This window comes from Temnothorax nylanderi, unplaced genomic scaffold, assembly GCF_030848795.1.
Source record: "Temnothorax nylanderi isolate EJ_2023f unplaced genomic scaffold, tnyl_v1.0 TNYL_tig0038_pilon, whole genome shotgun sequence".
Lineage (NCBI taxonomy): Eukaryota > Metazoa > Arthropoda > Insecta > Hymenoptera > Formicidae > Temnothorax > Temnothorax nylanderi.
This window is the reverse complement of record NW_027249100.1, coordinates 583,680-605,652: the sequence shown is the minus strand read 5'-3', so window position 1 is coordinate 605,652 and position 21,973 is coordinate 583,680. Positions and strand designations below refer to the sequence as shown.

Here is a 21,973-nt window from a genome sequence, read left to right as displayed (position 1 = left end):
ATAATAATGAATTTTGAATAGTAATTTAATATTTGGATAATAATGAATTTTGAATAGTAATTTAATACTTGGATAATAATGATAAAGTAATTACATTTTAATTACCGTTTTAGTTATCTAATGATATGATTTAATATCTCACTTACAATTAGTATGTCACAAATAACATAATTATCCTTATTTTATACAATCTAGTAAAAAGCGATACTCTGTTAAGGCAACACACTGCATTTGCTTAGTTCCTTTACTTGTCTTGTGAAGGTACACAGCAAGCTATTTTGTATTCCGCGACCACTACTGCGAATACTGCGAATACTTTTGTTCATTTCAACTCATGGGCTTTATAGAATTGAAACAGTGACATTAATGAGAGAGTTCCGTAATATGCAGAAGAATTTGATATTTGTATTTATAATGATAATTTCTTTTTAACCACAGTATTTTAGCAGCCTGATCATGTTGTTTCGCAGATGATCATAATATGTCACATTTCTATAATTAGCGCTATAATTAATAATATGGGTATTTAGAGCAATGCGTTCATATATGAAGAGTCAGCAGATAAACACATAGTCGCACGTTTAATTCGTCATTATTCACATAAGATGTAAAATACTGTAAATTGACTGATACTTAAATAAAGATTTTCGCATTTATCTACTTTTAACGGATTTATCAAAGATTATCAATCCTTTTTGGATTATTTTATTCTAAAATTCACATGTTAAAAATGAATTAAACGCGTTGACAATATTATAAGTAGCTTTAAATATTTTTTGTATTCAAAATTATCTAGATGAAGAACACAGAATTTTGTCGAAAGCTTTCAAGTTGATCAGAAGAAAATGCGAGAGATATATCTTTGAAAAGTAATTCAAATATATTTACGAGCTCGACATTATCTGCTGATCAGTAATTTTACGAGCGTGATAAGAAACGTCTACACGTTAGTGAATCTAAAATCGCGTTTTCGTTCTTCGGAGTCTAATTTAGTGAAGATTCATGACGGTCTTTTATTCTGTTCTTGAACATACTCGCCCTCCCTTTTATCAGATGATATTACAGTCATTATAAAAAATTTATTTTACACTGTTTGTACAGTGGTTCATTATAATATTTAAATAAAACGTATAAAGATGCACAAAGCGATAAAAACATTAATATAATATAAATTTTCTTTTGAAAATTCTTTCATCATTACGAGAGCGTAAGCTCTAATTTTAAGCCTGAAAAGTTGCCAAAAATGAGTATCCTCATTCACGTTCATAATATTTCCTTCAAAAGTGGATATGACGGCGTCTCTTCGTATTATATGATTATTAAGACAAAAATTCATTTCTAATTTGGTCGCGAACATTTAAAAGTTCCTATCTGCGCCAGAGCGCTTCTAAAATAGATGTTATCGTCGCTAATGCTGCTCGCCAAACGCGACGACGCGCAATAGCTTAGTTGCTTCTCCAACAACAAAGAGATAATATCGAAACTGCACACGAGAACAATTACTTCGCGAATCGTGAATTAGGCAGGCATCGCGTAGCGACTCCCACGTGTCTCTAGTTGTGGCGCGTCGCAGGGGGCCGCGGGGGGCCGCGGTTTCCACGACCCTGGGGAGCGTCGCGACGCCTCGTGTACGTTTCAGTGCGAGGGTGCCATTCACCAAGAGTGCGCCGCCGGAGCGAGTCTCGTTCTGCCACTTCTCGTCCTTTCTCTCTATCTCTCCTTCGCGCAAAGATCGCGCTTTCACCTGGGTCAACGTTGCGAGTGCACGTCTTCAGAACGCACCCTGTACGCACCCTCGATCCATCGCACAGGCCATTGCGCCATCGACCTGGCATCGCGCGGCATCGCATGTCTGGATCAAGCACAAGTCCGGACGAGATAATAACCTTCGTGGAGGGACCTTGACGTATCACCGTCGCGGCACACATCGCGTTACACAGTGAATATTTCAATACAGAGTATCGATCTACCGCGTGTAAAACACGTGTGTGTCGTGAGTGTCTGTGCTCTGCTCTCAAATCTCCCGTCGTGTTCTCGTAGAAAAACCCTTCCTCTTTCATCCCGCGCAATGTATATCGGTGTACCATTATACGCGCTGTCATCCTGTCACCCCGTGAATCCACCTGTCGCGATAGAGTGCGTGGGTCCGTGTCGCGCGTGTGAATATTTCAACGTGCTATCGATCTACCGCGCGGAACACGTGTTCCGTGAGTACACACGCGATTCCGATCATCCTTATCATCTCACTATTTCAGTTACCAATGTTACCTTGAATTTTTCGCGCGGTACTAATCGAATGTTAACAAAATTGCAAGATCGCAATTAGCATACGGTGCTAACTTGTCGAATCGCAAGATAAAAATATACCTTTGCTTTAAAGTTTGGAATTTTCGAACTAAAGCTCTCTCGCATAAAAATATCATCCGCTTACGCGACGTTCCACTGGTACTCAGGAGTACGAAATCAGGAGTACGATTCAAATGTCACGGTGTGACCGATAAGCCATTCGTTTGCGTCACCGCAGAGACGCCCGAATCCGAACTTCGCCGTCAATCGCGTGTAGTGTGAATATTACAATACGAAATCGATCGACTGCACGAAACACATGTTTCATAAATGCTTCTATACTCTCTATCGTGACTTTGTTTTTTTTCGCTTGTCTCCGACAAATCAAGTAAACGTGAAATTCAATGCCAGTGAATATATCCGATACGAATGATATCATTTGCTTTTACACAGCGAAACGAATTACGTATGTAAAATTGTGCGACACGGAGTAAACTCTTCGGGCGAACGCTGCAGTCATCAATGTTGGAAGCATAAATAGAAAAAAGTTTTTAACAACCGTCCTTTTCTATTATTCCATGCTTTATCCTTGTGACGCGCGGCTGTGCACTCACGCCACAATCAAGTTACTTATGAATATTTCAATATAGTATCGATCTACAGAAGCAAAGTAGACATTCCGAGTATTCGCTCTTTTATACCAATAACGCCGTGTTTCATAATTGCGGTGTAATGCAGTTTATGCACAAGATAACCTTCTATCACCCTTTTATCACAAATTGATAAAACGTTGTTCATCGAACGTTCAACAAATTAAAGTAACGCGTCCGCTTTTGTCACAATTTATAACTTCTCATTTATTATACATATATCCTTAAAGTATATTTTTTATATAATAATTTTATAGTTTTTTACGCTCGACCAATCAATATTTTTCATTCGTATCGCGGCGATTTAATGTTTGAACGTTTACTGCAATATGAATATTTGATTAACTATGAATCATCCATCGATTACTTTTATTCATTTCCCCGCTTTCGTTCTCGTCCTATAATAGTGCATTCGTTTGTCATACATTGTTTCCTCATATATTATAAAAAATATTCATGGAGCTTCCGATTGTTTTCCATGTATAATTATGGCTTTTAATTAACTGTGAGTTTTATGTCAATGTTGTCTCGCTCGTAATGGTATATTCCAACAGCGATGATAGACGACCGTCTCGCCCTTGTCCGTGTACGCTCACATATTATCGCGGAGACAGCTACTCGCTTGCCTCCCTCGTGTAAAACTTTGAAATTTGCATGGAGTTTGACCGATTGCTTCCTTCAGTATAGTCGTAGACTTTCAAGATCGGTCGAGTTAATGTAACAATCGAGATTTCATAAAAAAATATTCGTGAATTTCAAGTGCAAAGTTCTGTTCTCCGAGGAAGTAAAAAAATCAATATCGTACCTATTTTTGTACTATTGTATAGAAAAAATAAAAGTCATGATGGGACCAGACCAGAATAATCGATCGAAATTACAGGGTTGTATTAGAAATGCAGTTGTTAAAATGACTAATTGGCAAGGCTAAGATACATGTTGACTAAAATAATAAAAATTAAGAGAAAATATTCGATTTATGATTTAATGTTAAATATTTAAAAATATTAAATGAAATAAAAGAGTGATTTAATTGAATTAATTTAAGTAAACTTGGCTTTGGAATATTTGATGAGTAGAATAATTGTAATTGAAACGTGATTAATATTTCGAGTAATAATAGTTAAAATTTAATTAACAATTATAATGATGAATAATGATTAAAACAATTCTTAGTATACTTATGATAGTTTTATATATATTTTTACAACCACACACACACATTATGACAGTACTTGATACAGCATACGCGTTCTAGTGTAAATTCAGAGATAAATCTCGATCTCGGCACTTGCTTTACAACCAAGAAACGTTGAATTTCTTCACAGTACGTGACTCGATAGTAGAACGAGATCAGGGGATTTTGTAGAAGCCAGCGAGATAAATTTCAGTAGTTCATTGCTACAGCATTGCAGCATTCGCGCGATTTGTTTTTCTCGTACGTAATTAGTAACTAAAATGTTTAGGTAATTAACCTATCGCTTTAGCATTTTTGTTTGCTTTAAACGTTTAAACGAACAAAATAGATACTTTTACAACAACTCGTACATTCAATTTTAGAATACTAAAAATTAATAAATCGCACGCACAATTTACATATTAGAATGTATTAAATTAAAAATATGTGTCAATAATTTCAAATTTTTTATTGCTTCATTTCTTTGTCTTATATGTTTCTAATTTTTAATGTTTCGAAATGTTTTAATATATTATTAGAATTAAATAAATATAAAAATAATACTGTAGCGAAATTTATTAGAAAACCTTTCCCATCTAGATGTTCTAACATTTTTTAAGACGTATACGTTTATCGCGACGTTTTATTTGCAATAGAATAGTCTTACTTTAAGTTCAATACTAATATAAACTCACGGTCATGTACCTCTAACTAGTTATAGATCAAATGAAATAGTAAGAGACATTTACCTTGTTAACTAATTGACGTACATAGCGATCAGGCACGCGCGTTTAAAGGGAAAGTTATGAGCTGCAAAAACTTTATTTCGTTTCCAAATAATACCGAAAAATTGACCCTAAAATACTAGAATAGTAAAATCGATCGATAAGGCACATGTGTGTTACTGGAAGATCGAAACGTACGACACAAACTTTGAATATTGAATTAAATGTTTTACTAAATACTTTTTGTGAACTTTAAAAAAACACTATTAGAATTAAAGTAGGTACTGTAAAAATAATGTTGCAGCAAGATTCGTTAGAAAAATTATTTCCATTAAAATATTATAACAATTCTTAGATTACTGTTAAGGATAACGCATCGTTAATAGTAGTTTGCGAATAACAGTTGGTATTTTCAGATGATGAAATTTTATTCATCAGACGATTGTAGGAAATCTTGTTGGCAGTGCAGCCAATTTGTTCTAAAAATATTCAAGAACTACGAGTCAATGTAATTTGCAACCCCCTTACTTTTGTCATTATCAAATAAAATACCGAGTATTAGACTGAATCGAAGCCGATCTCTTGTTTTCATGCACCTATACATATACATATATCTGTGCCGCTACCGTGACAAAGCAGTCTACTTTAAATCAATCGAAAGACTGGCTATTAAAGCTCGTGCATTCCCTACGACGAGACAGTTCTCCCACGAAGAGGCAAACGTTAGTTGACGCGCGCGTTACTCGTACCACTTTTAACCCGATGTTGTGCGTTAACTCTTTGCGGTCAACTTAAACTTCTTATCTTCGCAAATTTAATTCAAAATGAAAAAGTGAAAATCGTCAAGCATATTTAACAATTTTAAACTAAAATAAGTTTAAGTGTAAAATGTATAGACTGTTAAATATTAGATGGTGTGAATTATTTTTAATGCAAGCAAAAAAATATATCTAATGCTGTTAAACATTAAAAATAATATTATCAAGTGAATGGACCTAATAATCGCAAAAAAGTGATAATACGAGCTTGATATCGCTATTTGGAATGTATCGAACTGGAAGGATATAAAAAGAATTTAAGTGTGCGCGACTGCCTTGCACGTTAAAATTATCGTTGGTTTCGTTCGATGATTTCGGTTTAATTAATGGACTTTCCATTGTGATTTTATCAAGTCTGTCAAGTTGTGAAAGATATACGCATGAGCAAACTTTCTTTTCAAAGTGGATTTAAGATGGCCTGGTTGTACTGCAGGCATTGAGTAGCTCGGGTACCTGGGGAAGGCCAAATCTCATATTCACATATGTGAGCCCCTGAGGGAGAAAGCAATTTTCAAAACGCAAATTTTAAACTAAAAGATTTCATACATGCCTTAAATTAGTGTATATTTCATATTTCATGCTTTAGATGGGTATCCTTTCTTTTTCCATTTTTCTTCTTTCTTCATTAAACTTCCTTGTACAAGTTCTTTTCCATTTTCCATCTTTCAAATTCTTCTTCTTCAACAATTTTCCTTGACTCATTCTACTTGTTTGATCTTCTTTATTCAACATTTTGCTTTCATTTTTCTTTTTTAATTGATTTTTTCTTTTGTATGCATATGCATAATCTTCTTTCTTATTTTCTCATTCTTTAATCATTTTTTTCAATGCAATGTCTTATTTTTTATTTTTCTTCTTTCAATTTCCTTCCTAGTATTTTTTTCAAACTTCAAGCCAAATTAAAAATAAAAAACAAAGTGCCTTCCTTTCTGAAACATTATTTTCAGTTATTTAAGCCACGCAATAATAATTGCGCATGCTGTTTTTTAAATATTAAAATTCCTAATATAAAAATTTATCGGTACAGTCTGCTGCGCAATATTATTTTTACCGTAATGCTGATATTATACAATTTGGCAGAAGTATTTAGTAAAACGTTGAAACACTCAAATTTATTATTTAAATAATAATTAAAAACGTTATCGTATAACGTATATTGAAATAAATATTAACATATGTCCACATTTTATGCGTAGATCTTACTTATTCTTAGTATTTTGGGGTCAAATGCTGATTATCCTCTGAGAAGTTCGACCAAAAGACCGCGCGCGATAGAAGATCGTTACCATTCTTCTTGTTCGACCTAGATCAGCTACGTGAGTGCTTTAGAACTACACGGCAGCAGGAAGTCGGTAAAAGTTAAGTGCACCGACCATTCGTTGCCGGGGTTCACTGTCAGTGCCATCGCACGAGCGGTTTAAAACCCCGACCCCAATGTCGTCCGACATTCCACCACGTCGGTTTCTTCTGTGCTCGAACGCGACATCATATGCCCAAGTTGGCATTTGTAACGTGTCAAGATCGTTATACTCGTAGTACATTTCGCCATGAGTTAAACGAGACTATCGACGTGTCCGGAATCGTGCGGGAAAAAAGGAAAAGAGAAAGCTCTTGTCTCGAAGAAACCGCAAAGTCTAACATGAAATCGTTTAACGAGATTTAGGAAAGGGCTAAAAAAAACATTAAATACCCTCGTGTCCCTTTGTGATCGTCGCGCACCGCCACCACCACCACTGCCTCTCTTCCACACGCATCCTCGAACACCCGTCGAATCGATCAAGCGTATTGAATGGTCGAGTAAAAGTAAAGCCGAAAAAAAATACACATACACACCACGAGAAATACGCCGACAGCGAACTAAGAAGTCAGTCATGAATCTTATGTTCCGCAAGAACTTCGGGGAGAAGGGATTCGGTGGTGGCGGACTAACAACAAGTGGAGGAGGACTAGGGGAAGTCCGGCCCGCCCTAAGCACCACCATTTACGGGACCAGCGGGGCCTCGTTCGGCCAGATAGGGACGCGTTTCGGCGCGACGCGCGGCGGCCAGTCAGTGGTCAGCAGCGTGCGTGGACCCGTACGACGCAGCCGGGAATTCGGACACTTTCCATCGATGGGCGATCACGAGCACCAGGGACACGGTTTTCGTACTCACTTGTTCCTGTCGCCACCCGCAGGTGGAACGCTCGGCTCACCGCCCGAGGAGTCGGGCGAGCGACTGGGCCCACCGCCGCGTCGCAACTCGGGCCCCCATGTGATTAAATGGGGCGGCGGCGGGCCCACGCAAAGCGGCCAGACCGGCAATCAGGTTAGGAAGAAGCAAAATCAAATCGGACAGCAGAAGGAACCTTCCGACCCACCAACCCCGACTGCATCCAGGCAGGTGAGTACAATTAAAATCCGCAACAAAACTCGAATAGATCAGAAAAACAACTCGAATTTTTTCTAACGCTCAACAACGTTTTTAATAATATTTCTTAATTCAATATCGTCTGAATCCCCTTTATTTAAATGCGTATTACTTCTGAATATTTATTTTTGCTATTTCTATGGTAAGATATACAGAACAGTCCAAAGAAAAAAGAGAGAAGGGTATCTTAATTTATCTATCTGTTAATCTAGCGAAAAACTTGTTAAATAATAATAAATTTACGGTTACGGCGTACAATGTAAAATGGCACGCCAATAAACTATCAAGCACATTAATCTCGTAATGAGTGAGTCACGCACGGAAAATTGTTGTAGTAACATTGTATAAACCAGTACTTAACCCTAATTATAGTCATTTCCTTCACAAACGATCAAAACTGTGGAAACTAAATTAATCTACGATCTTTGTATTGCTCTTCGCGACGTTAAAATTATCCGACCTAAGAGATGAATGTTGCAAATGAGTTTGCCGCGATTATTCGTTTGATCGTTATAACTCGTTGGTTATAACCAGGAAAGAAATAAACTCCCAAACTATATCTATATAAGGGTAAAACACTTTAATATTACTCACGCAAACAGGATTTACCGCTTAATTTATAGCAATTATTCTGTTATTCAATAACGTTCGATTTATATTGCAACTCATATATCGCTTTCTGAATAGATTAAAAGAAGTAATTTTTTCGTGAATACTAGGCATGCAAATAATTTTGTGACTTGTAGATGCAATTTAATTAATTATACGCTTGAGTAATACGTTCTCTGTTATAGTAATTAGTTATATTTTAGTACTTCCTAAGAAAAAAAATTAGCTAAGAAATTAACCGGATATTACTGTAATAAATCTCGAGCTTCTTGACAGACTAATTGTTTTCCATTGTCGTTGTTATTGAACCAAGTGTTATATCGCCATTCTTTAAATTGGGCCATCGGATAGCGAAAAATTTTGCAATAAAGCAAAGTTACGGAGGAAATGAGAGGCTGTTTATAGAAGAGGAAACATAAAGTAGCACCTACGCGAGCTCAAACGACACGCAAAGTCACTATCTTATTGTGCATCGTGGCGAATCCGGGGACATGCCATAAATTCACCACGGCGCAAATGTTCAACAATTAGCATCTATTATGTACTATCAACCTGTCCAGAATCCGCCCGTATCGCATTCTATCGCGAGATGTCTTCGTGAACGTTTAGTGCATCGTATTCTACATATACCTACAAGAGAAGACGTTTTCGGGCCACAGACGCGTTACGATGCAATGAATCTCACAATCACATCGCTTGGTCGGCAAATAGAATTTCATAAGAGAATTTAACGGGTGTTTAACCCTTTTAATATAACAGACTGGAAAGTACACAAATAACAATGTTTCTTGTAACGATGTTCTCAACTGGTTGATTATGAAACTGAAAAACAATAATAATTCATTGGATAATTGTCACAAAATTGTAAAAAAAAATATATTATTATTAATTCTAACATTTAAAAATGTTGTGTTACATTTATCTCAGCACTGCAATTATTGCAATTAAACCTAGAAATATATCAATAAAAAGTATTGGAAAAATACGACATCAATACGTAGAATTGATAATAAATTTCTTGCTAAACTTCTCGCGTGATCGAAAAACGTGCTGTACGAGAGATGTAGGTGCGGAAATACACGATTGAAGTATTGCTGCAGCTTTCACTGGGTCTAACGAAGACCGCAGTGTCGTGTACAGTGACCTGTGACCTTTGTGATGCGCACCGTGAATATCTACTGTCATGTATACCTAATGCAGCGTAATTAAATATCAAAACACGCATGTAGGCATGCTTTTCTATGTATTGATTGAGCTTGTGAATGCAGAAAATGCGTTTCAATGCGGGAAACATTGTCAGCACATGTGCGAATTGCGTACTACACATGTGAAGCAAAAACTTGCATTCTAAAGGTACATACAAATGAAAAACAAGCATGATTTGCCAACTACTTCAATATTTTCTGTTTACTTAAAATTAATATATTAATAACCAAACATTTATAGTTTAATATTGTAGATTTACAGAAATAAAATAAAAATTGAAAGAGATGCTTTCAAATGACTTTTTTACAAAAACAAAATAAATTATAAATTATGAGTATATTCAATAAATAGAGAATTTAATTATAATGAATATTTTAATTAATAATAAAATTGCGAAGTGCAATCAGGAAGACTATAAAATTTCATTTAGACTGTCACAATATAAATTTAATTTACAATTAGCGAACTAAATTATATTTGTAGCTTAAGGAATATATTATCTTCGGAAAAAATATTCTGGAAAGTTAAATACTTTCGATAACGCATACTCCTGATAATTGGTAAATTTGCATAAGTCTGATTGTATCGGACATTATACTATATGTTGTTTATACTGTATTTCTGTATGCACCTTTAGCGTGTCGAGAATTGAAAGAAATGCAGTAAACATTTCCCGATGGAATCGTTATTGTGAAACAGTCGCCATTCGGAAGTTTAATAATATACTATATATAGGTACGCGACGATATGATATGAGACATTCGGAGTTTAACAGCTGTTTGGGGTAAAATAGTATTATACAGTAAACCGCAATAGAATGCATACATGAGTCGACAGCTTGTTTGTAACTAGGAATGATTAAACTCTATTCGGTTGTGTTACTTTTGTATCATCATCAAAGTAAAGTTATGTGTTAAGACAGACGTCGCTGCGTGCCGTGCGTGCAAACGCAATGCAAGCAGAAGTCTTGTAGTTACCACAACGTTATGCGACGTACTATTTTTACACACTAAACAGCATGCAAATTGTTATCGATCGTGGAAGTTTTTCGCCGCATATGTGCCTTTCGCACAATATTAACGATGCGCACACATGTATTTCTTATGCATGCACTGTTGCAGTAATGTATTAAATGAACAATATGCACATTTCTGTACATAGGAATACACGAACAATCTTGTGATAGCGAAAATTTAACTGTACGATCAAAATAAGTTCAATGAAGTTAATTAAAGGGAATATAATATATATCAAAAAATTAAAGTTTTATTTTTTAACAATGGAAATATTAATCGACTCTACTGGCCATTATAATCGCCAAGACAATACGACCACGATTTGGTTCGATTATCGTCAAGACGCTCTTTTAACCAATATAAATTGGTTCATATACATTAATTTATATTGGTTAAAAGAGCGTCTTGACGATAATCGAACCAAATCGTAGTCGTATTGTCTTGGCGATTATAATGGCCGGTGTAGAGTCGATTAATATTTCCATTGTTGTTTATTATTTGACTGGCGAAGTAAAAGTGATTTATTCTGTTTTATTTTTTATATAAGAAGAAATAAACGATAAACTATTATATTTCTAAAATTTATCTTCTCTGCGTATTCTACTCGGTTCCGATGTCTGCCGGCCGCGGGATGAAAAATTGCGCAGCGGTGTGATCAATCGCTAACGCCGGGTGCACTTACAAAATTGACATGCAACGTAAATCGCGCCGTAAGTTGCACTGAACTTCGAACGTGAACTGTAAAGTTGTCCGGCCTATGAAACTTTATGTGAAACGGAATAGTTCCGTGGAAAAAACGCGAGCGGAACTACAATCATGACTATCTGCACATTGGTGCAAGTAGTAAAAGACAAGTCGAGTCAGAAGCAAAGCGCGTACATGCGACCGTCTCGGCTATCATGTTCTATAGTTCTATACCCACGGCCTATTTCCATTTTATTCGGGCACGTACTACCTTGACATCTTTACTATTACTACAATAAACGTATTTGCTAGATATGTCCACGTGCGTGAATCTACTGTGCACATGTTGCACACACTAGGACGTCTCCCAGCATTTTCATCTTTAATCCACCAACGGTGATCTGCGATCCCATAAACCGACATCGATTCTTTTAAGCGCAGTGAAATTTTTTAACTTTATAAAGCAGTTAAAAAATATAATTTAGAGTATAAAATATAATTTATTTCGTATCTTGCAAATATTTTTACGTAACCAGAGAAAAGAAGTCTTTCTTTCAAGAAAAATTGATATTATAGAAGCAATATCGTTAATTTATTCACATCGATATTATCTTACGAAATCATGTCATTATCGCAGAAATAAAGGTGTAAAATGTAGATATTCTTAGATATCTTTAATAAACATTTAATTTTGGAATAAACAGCGTAAATGTTTTTAACGCGTTGAAATAAACGTACAGAGAGGGAATTAGGATTACAATCGATAAAACGACCAAGATGAGTTTTCATTTCGTGCATGTTTCGAATGTTTTATACGCCCATTTAATTACCGATGTTCGTGCCGACCTTGCGCACATTCTATTCGGAACTTAATACCATCAGTATAACGAGATAATAAAATGTGTACAAATTGATATGTGAGATTGATTCTGTTTCTCACGATATGTGACGTTCAAACGCGGATGACAGTAGAGTTATATCTAATTAATTTTTTAATTGTGTTATCGCTAGCAGGTATCCTTCAGCGGAAATCGTGGTTCCGGTACCTACACACCTCTCGTCGTTTCCGGAAACAGCCCGCCACGAGGCGAACCAATCTCCTTGGCCACTTTGGACCGCGACTGTTTTATTATACCTCTCGCGTCTCTCGAACGGTTTTTACCAGCTGGTGTACCAGTGAGTTAATAAAAAATTTACCTTGGTTTTGTTCAACGCGAAATATATACGTGTTTCTTAAAAAAGGAAATATTTCAGAAATACTGTAGAATTAATAGAAAGTAGACACGTTGTTCTTTGTAAAATTTGATATCAAAATTTACTAATTAAAGTATCAAAATATTGTAATAATGTTCCAATTATAAATTATTGAAAAGTCACGGTAATAAAAATAATGTATCTTGATGTTTTGCATTAAGAATAAATTGATTTTAAATATCACAAGAAATTGCAGACATAAATCAAAGGAATTAAACGATTATTCCTTTCTTAAGCGGTTTTTTTAATGTGGTATATATACGGTAAATTTTAAGGGCTGCTCGCTTATTAGTGATCAAATTATATTGGAAGATATTAATGAAATATTATTCAAACTTTTAACACATCGATAAATGTGTAATCAATGGTTATGAGAAAGTATAACATTTGTCGAAATTAGAATAGTCAATAAGCTATTGGCTTTAGAGCTGTGACATTTCTACGAACATCTAAGAATAGATAAAATGTGTCTATATTATAATTAGAGAACCGTAATAAAACGTCACGATTCTAAGAAATACTGTTAGTTAATAAAATAGTAATTACGTAATTATGGTATATATGATTTAACGATTGTACAAAGGGATTATTACAAAATTTATTCGCTCGATCTCCGAATAATAATTATGACGTATAATTCGTAATCTACGTACTCTATTAATTTTGCTTTTATTGTAATTTAATCTCTCGTTTATTCGAAGCACGCTCCTGTCGCTGATAAGAAGAGACCGGGAAGTCCTCTGTCGGTTCTCGAGGTCGAGGACCCGAAGCAATGTATTCTCGCGCATTTCATGACGCCACTGGAGCCTCTGGACCCGCTAATGGAGTCTCCAGTGTCTCGTCCGTTGGTCCTACAACGCGACACCGCCGCGGAACTAGTCGCCGAGATAGCACCCTCCGCGTCGCAAAGCATTTTACTTACGAATATGGAGAGGAACAGTACGTAAAATCAAAGTATCCGTCGTGCAGAGACGGCGAGGTAACGACCACGAGTATTTTTAAGATCGTTTAGCCGAGTCCCTGTGTGTTTCAGCGGATTTCCCATTCATCACGTATTATCTGATAAACAAGCAGAACACGGACCCCATAGATTTTTACAACGAAGTGCAATGCGCGGCCCTACGTAAGTTCGATCCCCGAGATCTCAGATACGCGGCCAGTCACACGTTAGATCTGTTCAACGAGGTAGCGACCATCGCGAGACCGCCGCTCGAACCACCCGGTGGAAGACCGCCTATTCCGTCCACCGGCTACATAGTGTCGATTTTTAAGGTTTTCGAGGGCGACGACGGTCTTAAATTCGAACAAAACTGGCTCTTTTGGACAGGTAAGCGTTTGAGATCTTATTGTTAAAAATCTATATGATAACATTTTTTGTTTTATTTTCTCAACTTTAGTTATGGAATAGCAGACCAGTATTTGAATTTATTTTCAAAATACTTTCGCGAAGCAAGTTATACAATACATAAATAAATGTTATATACATTTCATATAAAGAAACTTTCTCTTTTGCTTTTTTTATATCACTTTGCCTTTGTTTTAAAAGATATAAAATTACTGAAAAATATGAATGAAAGAGCTAGAATTAGATTAAATTGGCGCGTTGTAAAAATAAATACAATTAGCGCGTTCTTTATTAAGTTCTTTCACCAAATAAAATTTATTAAATATAGAAATTAGAATGCATTATGCCAGTGTAAATATTTCGTAATTTTTTATTTTGATATATTGAGAAAATCTTTGAATATATATTGTTTTTCTTGTATGTGTGTATGCACCAATTTAGATAATATATAACTCTGGAAGAATGTAAAGGATGTAAAGAACCAGACTTCAAATTTTATTAAAGAAGGGAAAATAAAGAGGAAAGAAGGGAAAATAAAGCACATATATATTATACAATTAATTCTTACCATGTTTGATAAAAATATCAATTTATTCTTATTTTATGTAAATACAGAAATATCTTGTTCCAGTCTTCGTCATTATCGTGAATCATACTGTCACGAACACCATGAAGAGATTCAAATAAAAGTTTTATGTTTTTAAAATGTTAATATTTTATCTATTAAAGAGAGTTCTTTTTTTACGTCCTTTTTTTCATAATTTTTCATTAATTACCTCAGTATTAAATTCAAAAAATAATTTTATTATAATATATCTGAGACACTATATATTAGCTAAATAAAATTATTAATGTATTATATTTTCATGGTGTTCTTAATCTCTTGAAAATCGTATGTATTTGGCAATTATACAGAGAATTTAATAAATCGAATTTATACTTTATATATTCCAGAGTTACATATTTATAATAATGTATCCTAGCTCATCCATTAAGGTAACAGATTTATAAAACATTATATCTATCTATATAATATTTTTATATTCTTAATTAAAAATTTTTTTTTAACAGTTTTAATACAACCAGAAATAAACATAAAATTTAAATATAAAGCAGTTTACAATAATAAATAAGAATATAAATACTAGAATATTTCATTGCTGCTACATATTCAATTTAAATTATTTGTTATATAATTTAATATAATCCTTTTGCATACTAATAATTATCGAAAAAAAAAACTGTTATACGTATATGCAATATATTTACAAATCCATTACCTCAAGATTAAAATAAAAATAATTTAAAACTCACCGGTATGACGCGCAGCAGCGGAGTTGTAGTGTGCAAGACGCGAATCTGTAAAATACAAATATATCTAAATTAAAGTATTTTGCAACGTAATTAATAATACATAATTTTCGATAAAACGCTCTGTTAAATATTAACTTTTATAAAATTTTATATATGTTATATTACATATATTTTATAAATAAAATTTTAATAATAAAAATTTAATCTTTATCTAATCCAGCAGTTATAAATCTTAAACGTGTCGAAATATTTCACGTATGTCTTCATCAATTATTAAACAAATATTTTACAAATATTCTATTCAATGTTTTGACTATTTCCCAAAATTAAATCTAAAATATGTTACACACATTATGCAATAATAATATAGAACAGTACTATGCAACAATTAATCCGACGAATAATAAATACATAAAATAAATTAGGAGATGCTCACCTCATGGTTGCTCCGCTGTCGCCCGATGCCTCCCTGGCCTCCTCCTCCTCTCGTTTCCTCGTTGTTGCACTCAGGAAACACCTGCTTCACGAAAATACGCTAATTAATTATCACGCGCGTAAGAGTCATTAGAATGCAGCAATCGTGCGGCACTTTGCACGGCACTTCCATTAATCGCGACATTATTCGCACGCATGCCCGCACTTTATTATATTCCTGTACACGATTATGTATTTTATCATATAGCGACGGAAAGAATAACATGAGAAAAGTACCATTATGCGTACGAAAGATGCGTACCTGCGATTTGCCCATAACCCATAACTGCCCGAGCGATAGATTTCGATCGAATAACTCTCTCCAGATATGCGTCTTCACTATATTCATCTCTTGTACGAACGTCGAATTTACGCCGTCCATTTGATGAATATCGAATTACGTGGCTCGTTATAACGTTAATTACTAAATTAAAGCGCTACGACGCTGCTCGACTCGGAGCTCGGAGTCCGTTCGCGAAGTCGCGTTAACGATCGAGGATTATCGTCGAAATGGCTGCCAACTTTACGCGCGAAACGAAATATATGAATCGCACTGAACGATTAAATAAGATGCGATAAATCGCTTGAAAATACGCAAACGGATCCCAATATTGCACGCGCGATATTTCTCAAACGCGTATTTCCCACGAGATATACATATTATTGAATAAACGATCGTATCACGGATATATCGCAATTTTCCGAGTTACTTGAGCGCCGTATCGGCGGGCCGTGTATTACTCCGCGCATTTGAATCGCACAAGTCACGTCTACATCGAAACCTGAAAGTACGACGCGGACGCGGATACAAATCTCGAATCCAAGCGCCGCCAATGAAATAATTATCGCCCGTGAGCATCGCGACGAAATAGCCATTTGTATTTCCCGTTATCGACGACTTTGAATCTCTCTTTCGAGTAAATTAATTGCACCGGTTATCTAGGCTGCGTTCGGAAACGTCACCCGGGTATACTCCCTTCTCCTTCTAACTCGCTGAGATAGAAAGAGAAGGGAGTATACTCGTGTGCACTCGGGTGACGTTTTCGAACGCAGCCCTACCAGGTAGATTCTACCTCAACGAACGACCGCCGCCTCCGATGATTTACGAGTCGTTAATTACGGTAATTGATCGATCGTGCGGGCCTGCAATCACTGATCGTTTGTAGATCGAATGATAGTGTCTCTTGCTACTTGCCGCGATCGAGTCCCGAAAAGTAATAACGCGACGACGCGCGACGCACGGACACCTACCGCACCTACGCACCGCTGCCTGTCCCGCTCGAGCCTCGCCGCGCGAATGATAACAACGCGACCGCGCGCCCCGCGCCACCCGCGCCCGCGCGGCGCTCGCTGGGTAAGCGGTAAACACGTACAGTCACGCCGCGCCGAGCCGTTATACAAAACGTTTAACGTGTGAAATTTGAAAACTGATTTCGGGTGGATTATTATCGCACATTTCGCTTCGTAAACTTATTAGCGTCGTTAATATATGTATGTTATTAAAAAATATATATAATATTATATAAAAATATATATAATTTGTATAAAATATATATATAATTATATAATTCTGTTTTTAACAAAGAAGAAAGGGGTTGATCAATTATTTCATTTCAAGAGAGTTATTAACATATCTAATGCTTATCTAAAAAGTAAAATTTCCCTCAGTTTTGACCGAAAAAATATTTATATAAATTTATCATTATTTTCTTTTAAATTTTTACCTGATTTTTATATGTCTGTATAAGAGAGAAATAGAAAGAGAGAGAATTCAATAAATTAATAATTATAATTTTAATAAGAAAATGTGATGAAAACCCCGCAGAGTGTAGTATTTTAATCTCAATAATAAATAATCTTGATTTATTAAAATTACACATAATTTTATTTTTCTCGAGACTGAAAAATTCAATTTAATTAATCTGAAGAACCTGCTATTAAAATATCGGGACAATAAATAAATAATTTATTAATATAAAGAACATTATATTAAAAATTAATATTTTATAAGATCATTATCAAGATATCCTGTATTTTCTATCGATTTATATATACGAATATTATATATAAATATGAATAATTGTACGCATAAAAGCAATTATTTGTTGTTTTATTCTGTGATAATATATCAAAGCATTATACATATGTATATGTAGCTTTTGTCGTACGTATTGCAGGTGCGCGAATGATGTATCGATACCTGCCGAAATCGGTGGGCCTCAGACGTATTACCTTGCACAAATCGATGTCGCAGGGCGATAAAATGTATCTGTTGATCTGCGAGTGCTCGCAGCTGCAAGACAATCTATCCGCTGCGGCAATACTTCTACCGGCACTTCGTGCACGCCTATGCGGATACATCGGGCTTTACAGACCCTCCGTGTGCTTCTGATTCCTCACCCGGCTGGTAGAGTCTGCGAGGAGCATCCTTTCGAATTGCATTACGTATAACTCTGCAGAAAAATCCGAGCGAAACGGTATATCAAATTTCAGTGCTTTACTCCACGATTCTATTTGTAACTTTATATACCGACACCGATACTTTTCGGTGTTAATAGTGAAATGATATCAAACATCGCTAAATGTCAATTAGCATTTCTATTTTTAATCAAGATTTATTTCGATTGCAGGAACATAACTAATGCCATAATGGGAGACAAAATGCGATACTGATTTGCAGGAACCGAAGAATATATCGTCGCAAACGCCGTTAACGAACGAGGCACTGTGATTTCTTATCTACCTATTATAAGGGGCGCAACTTCGTATACGCTTTAGACGAGTCTCGTCGATGATCGACGAAACGGCTTGCATGCTCGATTAGATATGCAACTGGACCTATTTGTATTTTTCGACTTTACTATCTCGTTCATTACGCAAGCGAGCATTGCCCAAATAGGGTCACCGAACGAAACGGAACTGAAATGTATACAGAACGAATAGCAATAAAAATTGATAGGCTGCAAAAAGTACTCTGTAACATATACGTAATATAAAATAATATAAAACGGATGTTCAATCCATCTCGTACAGATGGAAGCGGTAAGGATCATCGATATTTAATTTCCTGGGAGATGGGAACATTCCATGCGCCGACATGGAAAAGATATGTGTTGCCGATTAGAGACGTTTGGTCATCCTATGGGCATCGCAATATACACAAGCATAACGATATACGCAACATACTTTTATTACTATTGATAACTATCGAATAATCGCTAATTACATATCATACTCGATAAACTGTGATATTTGAACCAGCGGCGTATATATCACAATGGAAAACTCCTCTTGAAACCTATTCTTGAAAAAAAAAAATGCTACTCTTGAAATCAATTTAGGTGACTTAGGCACAAGGTAGTGGAACTTCGAAGGCCAACGTGGTAGAACGTAACTTCAAGTCTTTTATCAATTATCTTCAGATTTGATATTATATATCCGTATATACACGGATTTTATGCTCGCGAAATTCGATCGTGGATAAATTACATTCCTAGAAATTTCAACAGAATATATTTTATTTCCAACTATATATTATACTCGCTCTCTCCCGCTCTTTTTCCATTTCCTAAAACAAAACAATTTTTTATAAATCTTATTTCGCAAATGGTAATTTTATCGTCTCTGAGAAAATAGACAAATAAAGTATAAAATATATTTAAGTATATTTACTATTTTATATAACTTAATAATCGTTTTCTTGGTATCTTATTTTTTCTTACAAGAGTGTTAGCTAGAAAAACATGTAATCATAATTTATTTGAATTCATAACTCTATTTAACGTAATAAATTCATAAATTCGAGTTTTATTCACATATAATCTAAAAATTGTTTCCATATATATGGGAGAGAAATGAGAATAGAACGGCATGCGCGGGAAAAGCTTGCAAATCCCATTTTTAGGTGCCTATAGCCATTTTAGAGAGTGAAAGAGTAACGTGAGTTGGCATTGTAGTACAAAAAAAATTGTATAGCCAATATACGCTTGTTGCATACAGACAATAGATAGGGCGATTACGCAGGCGTGATCGTCATCGGTAGATTTGTAATAAAATATCAAATATATACCTATACGTAACGGCGTACCTTATCATACGCCCGAATTGTATACTCGCTGAACACAAAGTGGAACAAAATGCTCTTAATTTAATAACAAAGAAAAGAAGAAACTTAAAAAATTTCGCAATTTTACTGTGATCATACGCGTATCATGTTCGATACACGCATCCGTGTGTGCGATTCAGCGCGACAAACAAGCGCAATACTGTAATTAAATGTAAAATATGGTAAATGCCACAATCAGCCAATATTGTCCAGTCTTGATATGTACAACATCAAAAAGGTAAACAGTGATTATAATTAAAATGCGTCAATAAAATATTTAGCTATTGCATTCTCTTTTCTCTCATTATACAACTGTACTGAAATATATTTTGATTATACATGGAATTTTGCATATGTATAGGGAAATTTCAATGTGATATTATTTTAAAGGAGACTGGACACTACTTCAACCCTTTCAGTAACAAATTAAATACAAGAGATTTAAAATCTTTTGCCTGATTTAAATTTATTTAATCATAAAAATACTTTTCTCTTTCTGCCATTTTTTATTATTTATATATGAAGTTTTACCGTTTTCCATCACGAAACTGAAATAAAATTAATACGGAATATTTATAAAGTTAATAAAAATTTATGTTTGATTTGTGGTACTAAAAGAGAGTACTAAAAGGGTTAATATACGACTGCTTTTGTTCCTCGAGAAAAGAAACCTTTGCTCTACATAGAGGATTATACCTCTTTAAAGTAACAATCGTACAAAGCATCATATTTCTCCAGTTAAACCTGCAGCAGATCATTTCACAAGAGAATAAGAATTTCTTTGGATATTGAACCAGGATATGTACAAGTAAATGTGATGAATTTGTATGATACGTTGTTACTTCGCAAGTATAATAGATTTATTAAATCGTGTACAACGAATAACAATAAATTACTTCTAACATTAAATGGATTTATTTACCTTATCAATAAAATACATTTACATCTTCCTCTTCCATAAATTCTCTTTGTTATATACACAGATCCTCACAAAGCCTCTGATAGAAAAAGGATAAAATTTTCTATGGATACATAAATTATGTAATTATATTGTAATTATATATCACATAAAGTATTTATTTCGTTGTTTAATATCCTTTTGGGCCTCTAAACCGTCGTCTACCGTCAATCTGTGAGAAAATAAAAAAAGAAAGTAAACTATATTAATATATATGTGCTATGACTTCTCCGGAGAAAAGGGGTGTGTATCTTCTGTTCCTAATATTTAGAATTTGATACGCAAATCCATTTATACTTACTATAGAATGCTTACACTCAAAGAATGTGTTGCGCAAGGCAAAGCATTCATCGGGAACTGTACCATCATGTGACCTAAGGCATTCTCTGGGAGTACGCTTGAACTGTCAAAGATAAAACGGGTTTTTAAACAAAGAAGAGAGAGAAAAATGTGCTTTTATACAATCTTCTTATATTACAAGGCCAAGTTGGTTTGGAAACCGGGATTGGAAGCTCTAGATATGATCGAATCTGTATTGATATAATATCGACATTCACACGAAAAATGTAAAAAAGAATGAGGAGATATATGATTTATAAGACATATTATTTTTCACGAAGCACGTACATGTAATGAATGCAAGAAAGTACGCCGCTAGGTTACGGCAGCATTATAGGTTATAGCGGTGTCGTGTTTACTTACGATTTTACAACAATCGCTTTCAAGTAGACATATTTTGAGATCGGCGCGAATGTTCGCGCACCGAGATTTGTCTTTCAACTTTTCGCCTTCTTCCTCAAATTGCATCATCTTGAACAACACTATTTACACGGTTGCCGAAAATGCGCCGTGCGTCCGCTCATATCTCCCGCATGATGCCTGATCTAACCTAACCTAACTCGACTCGACTCCTGACTTTTGCTCTATGCTTCGTAAATACACGTCCA

General features: G+C 35.0%; 3 protein-coding genes across 15 annotated transcripts in view; 1 reads left to right on the top strand and 2 right to left on the bottom strand.

Annotated features, from left to right (window-relative positions):
- Lbr (lamin B receptor) overlaps nt 1-17,172 on the bottom strand; it is a 100,548-nt gene extending 83,376 nt beyond the window's left edge. Inside the window, exons 1-3 of one of the 2 annotated variants that reach the window (XM_071703987.1) lie at nt 16,226-17,172; nt 15,926-16,009; nt 15,490-15,534 (exon numbers count right to left, since the gene is read on the bottom strand). The gene's annotated coding sequence lies outside the window, so the exon portion shown is untranslated. The remainder of the gene's footprint in view (nt 1-15,489; nt 15,535-15,925; nt 16,010-16,225) is intronic. The other variant, XM_071703985.1, reaches the window with a different exon arrangement.
- Nucleotides 1,465-20,977, top strand: LOC139771312 (uncharacterized). Of its 12 annotated transcripts, XM_071703997.1 has the most exons (8): nt 1,465-2,207; nt 4,885-6,137; nt 6,850-8,034; nt 12,588-12,752; nt 13,532-13,769; nt 13,864-14,157; nt 18,141-18,440; nt 18,594-20,977. In XM_071703997.1, the coding sequence occupies exons 3-7, from the start codon at nt 7,525-7,527 to the stop codon at nt 18,353-18,355; spliced, it is 1,422 nt and encodes a 473-aa protein (XP_071560098.1). In that variant the 5' UTR covers nt 1,465-2,207; nt 4,885-6,137; nt 6,850-7,524; the 3' UTR covers nt 18,356-18,440; nt 18,594-20,977. The 12 variants fall into 12 exon arrangements, with proteins under 12 accessions (XP_071560098.1, XP_071560105.1, XP_071560104.1 ...); XM_071704004.1 differs by lacking the exon at nt 4,885-6,137 and having other exon boundaries at nt 1,465-1,939; nt 6,961-8,034; XM_071704003.1 differs by lacking the exon at nt 4,885-6,137 and having other exon boundaries at nt 1,465-1,939; nt 6,867-8,034.
- Nucleotides 20,961-21,871, bottom strand: LOC139771317 (cytochrome c oxidase assembly factor 5). Its single transcript, XM_071704011.1, has 3 exons — nt 21,729-21,871; nt 21,328-21,429; nt 20,961-21,198 (listed from the first exon to the last, which is right to left on the bottom strand). Exons 1-3 carry the CDS (start codon nt 21,834-21,836, stop codon nt 21,157-21,159), a joined length of 252 nt encoding a protein of 83 aa, XP_071560112.1. The 5' UTR covers nt 21,837-21,871; the 3' UTR covers nt 20,961-21,156.
- Between the last annotated feature and the right edge of the window lie 102 nt (nt 21,872-21,973).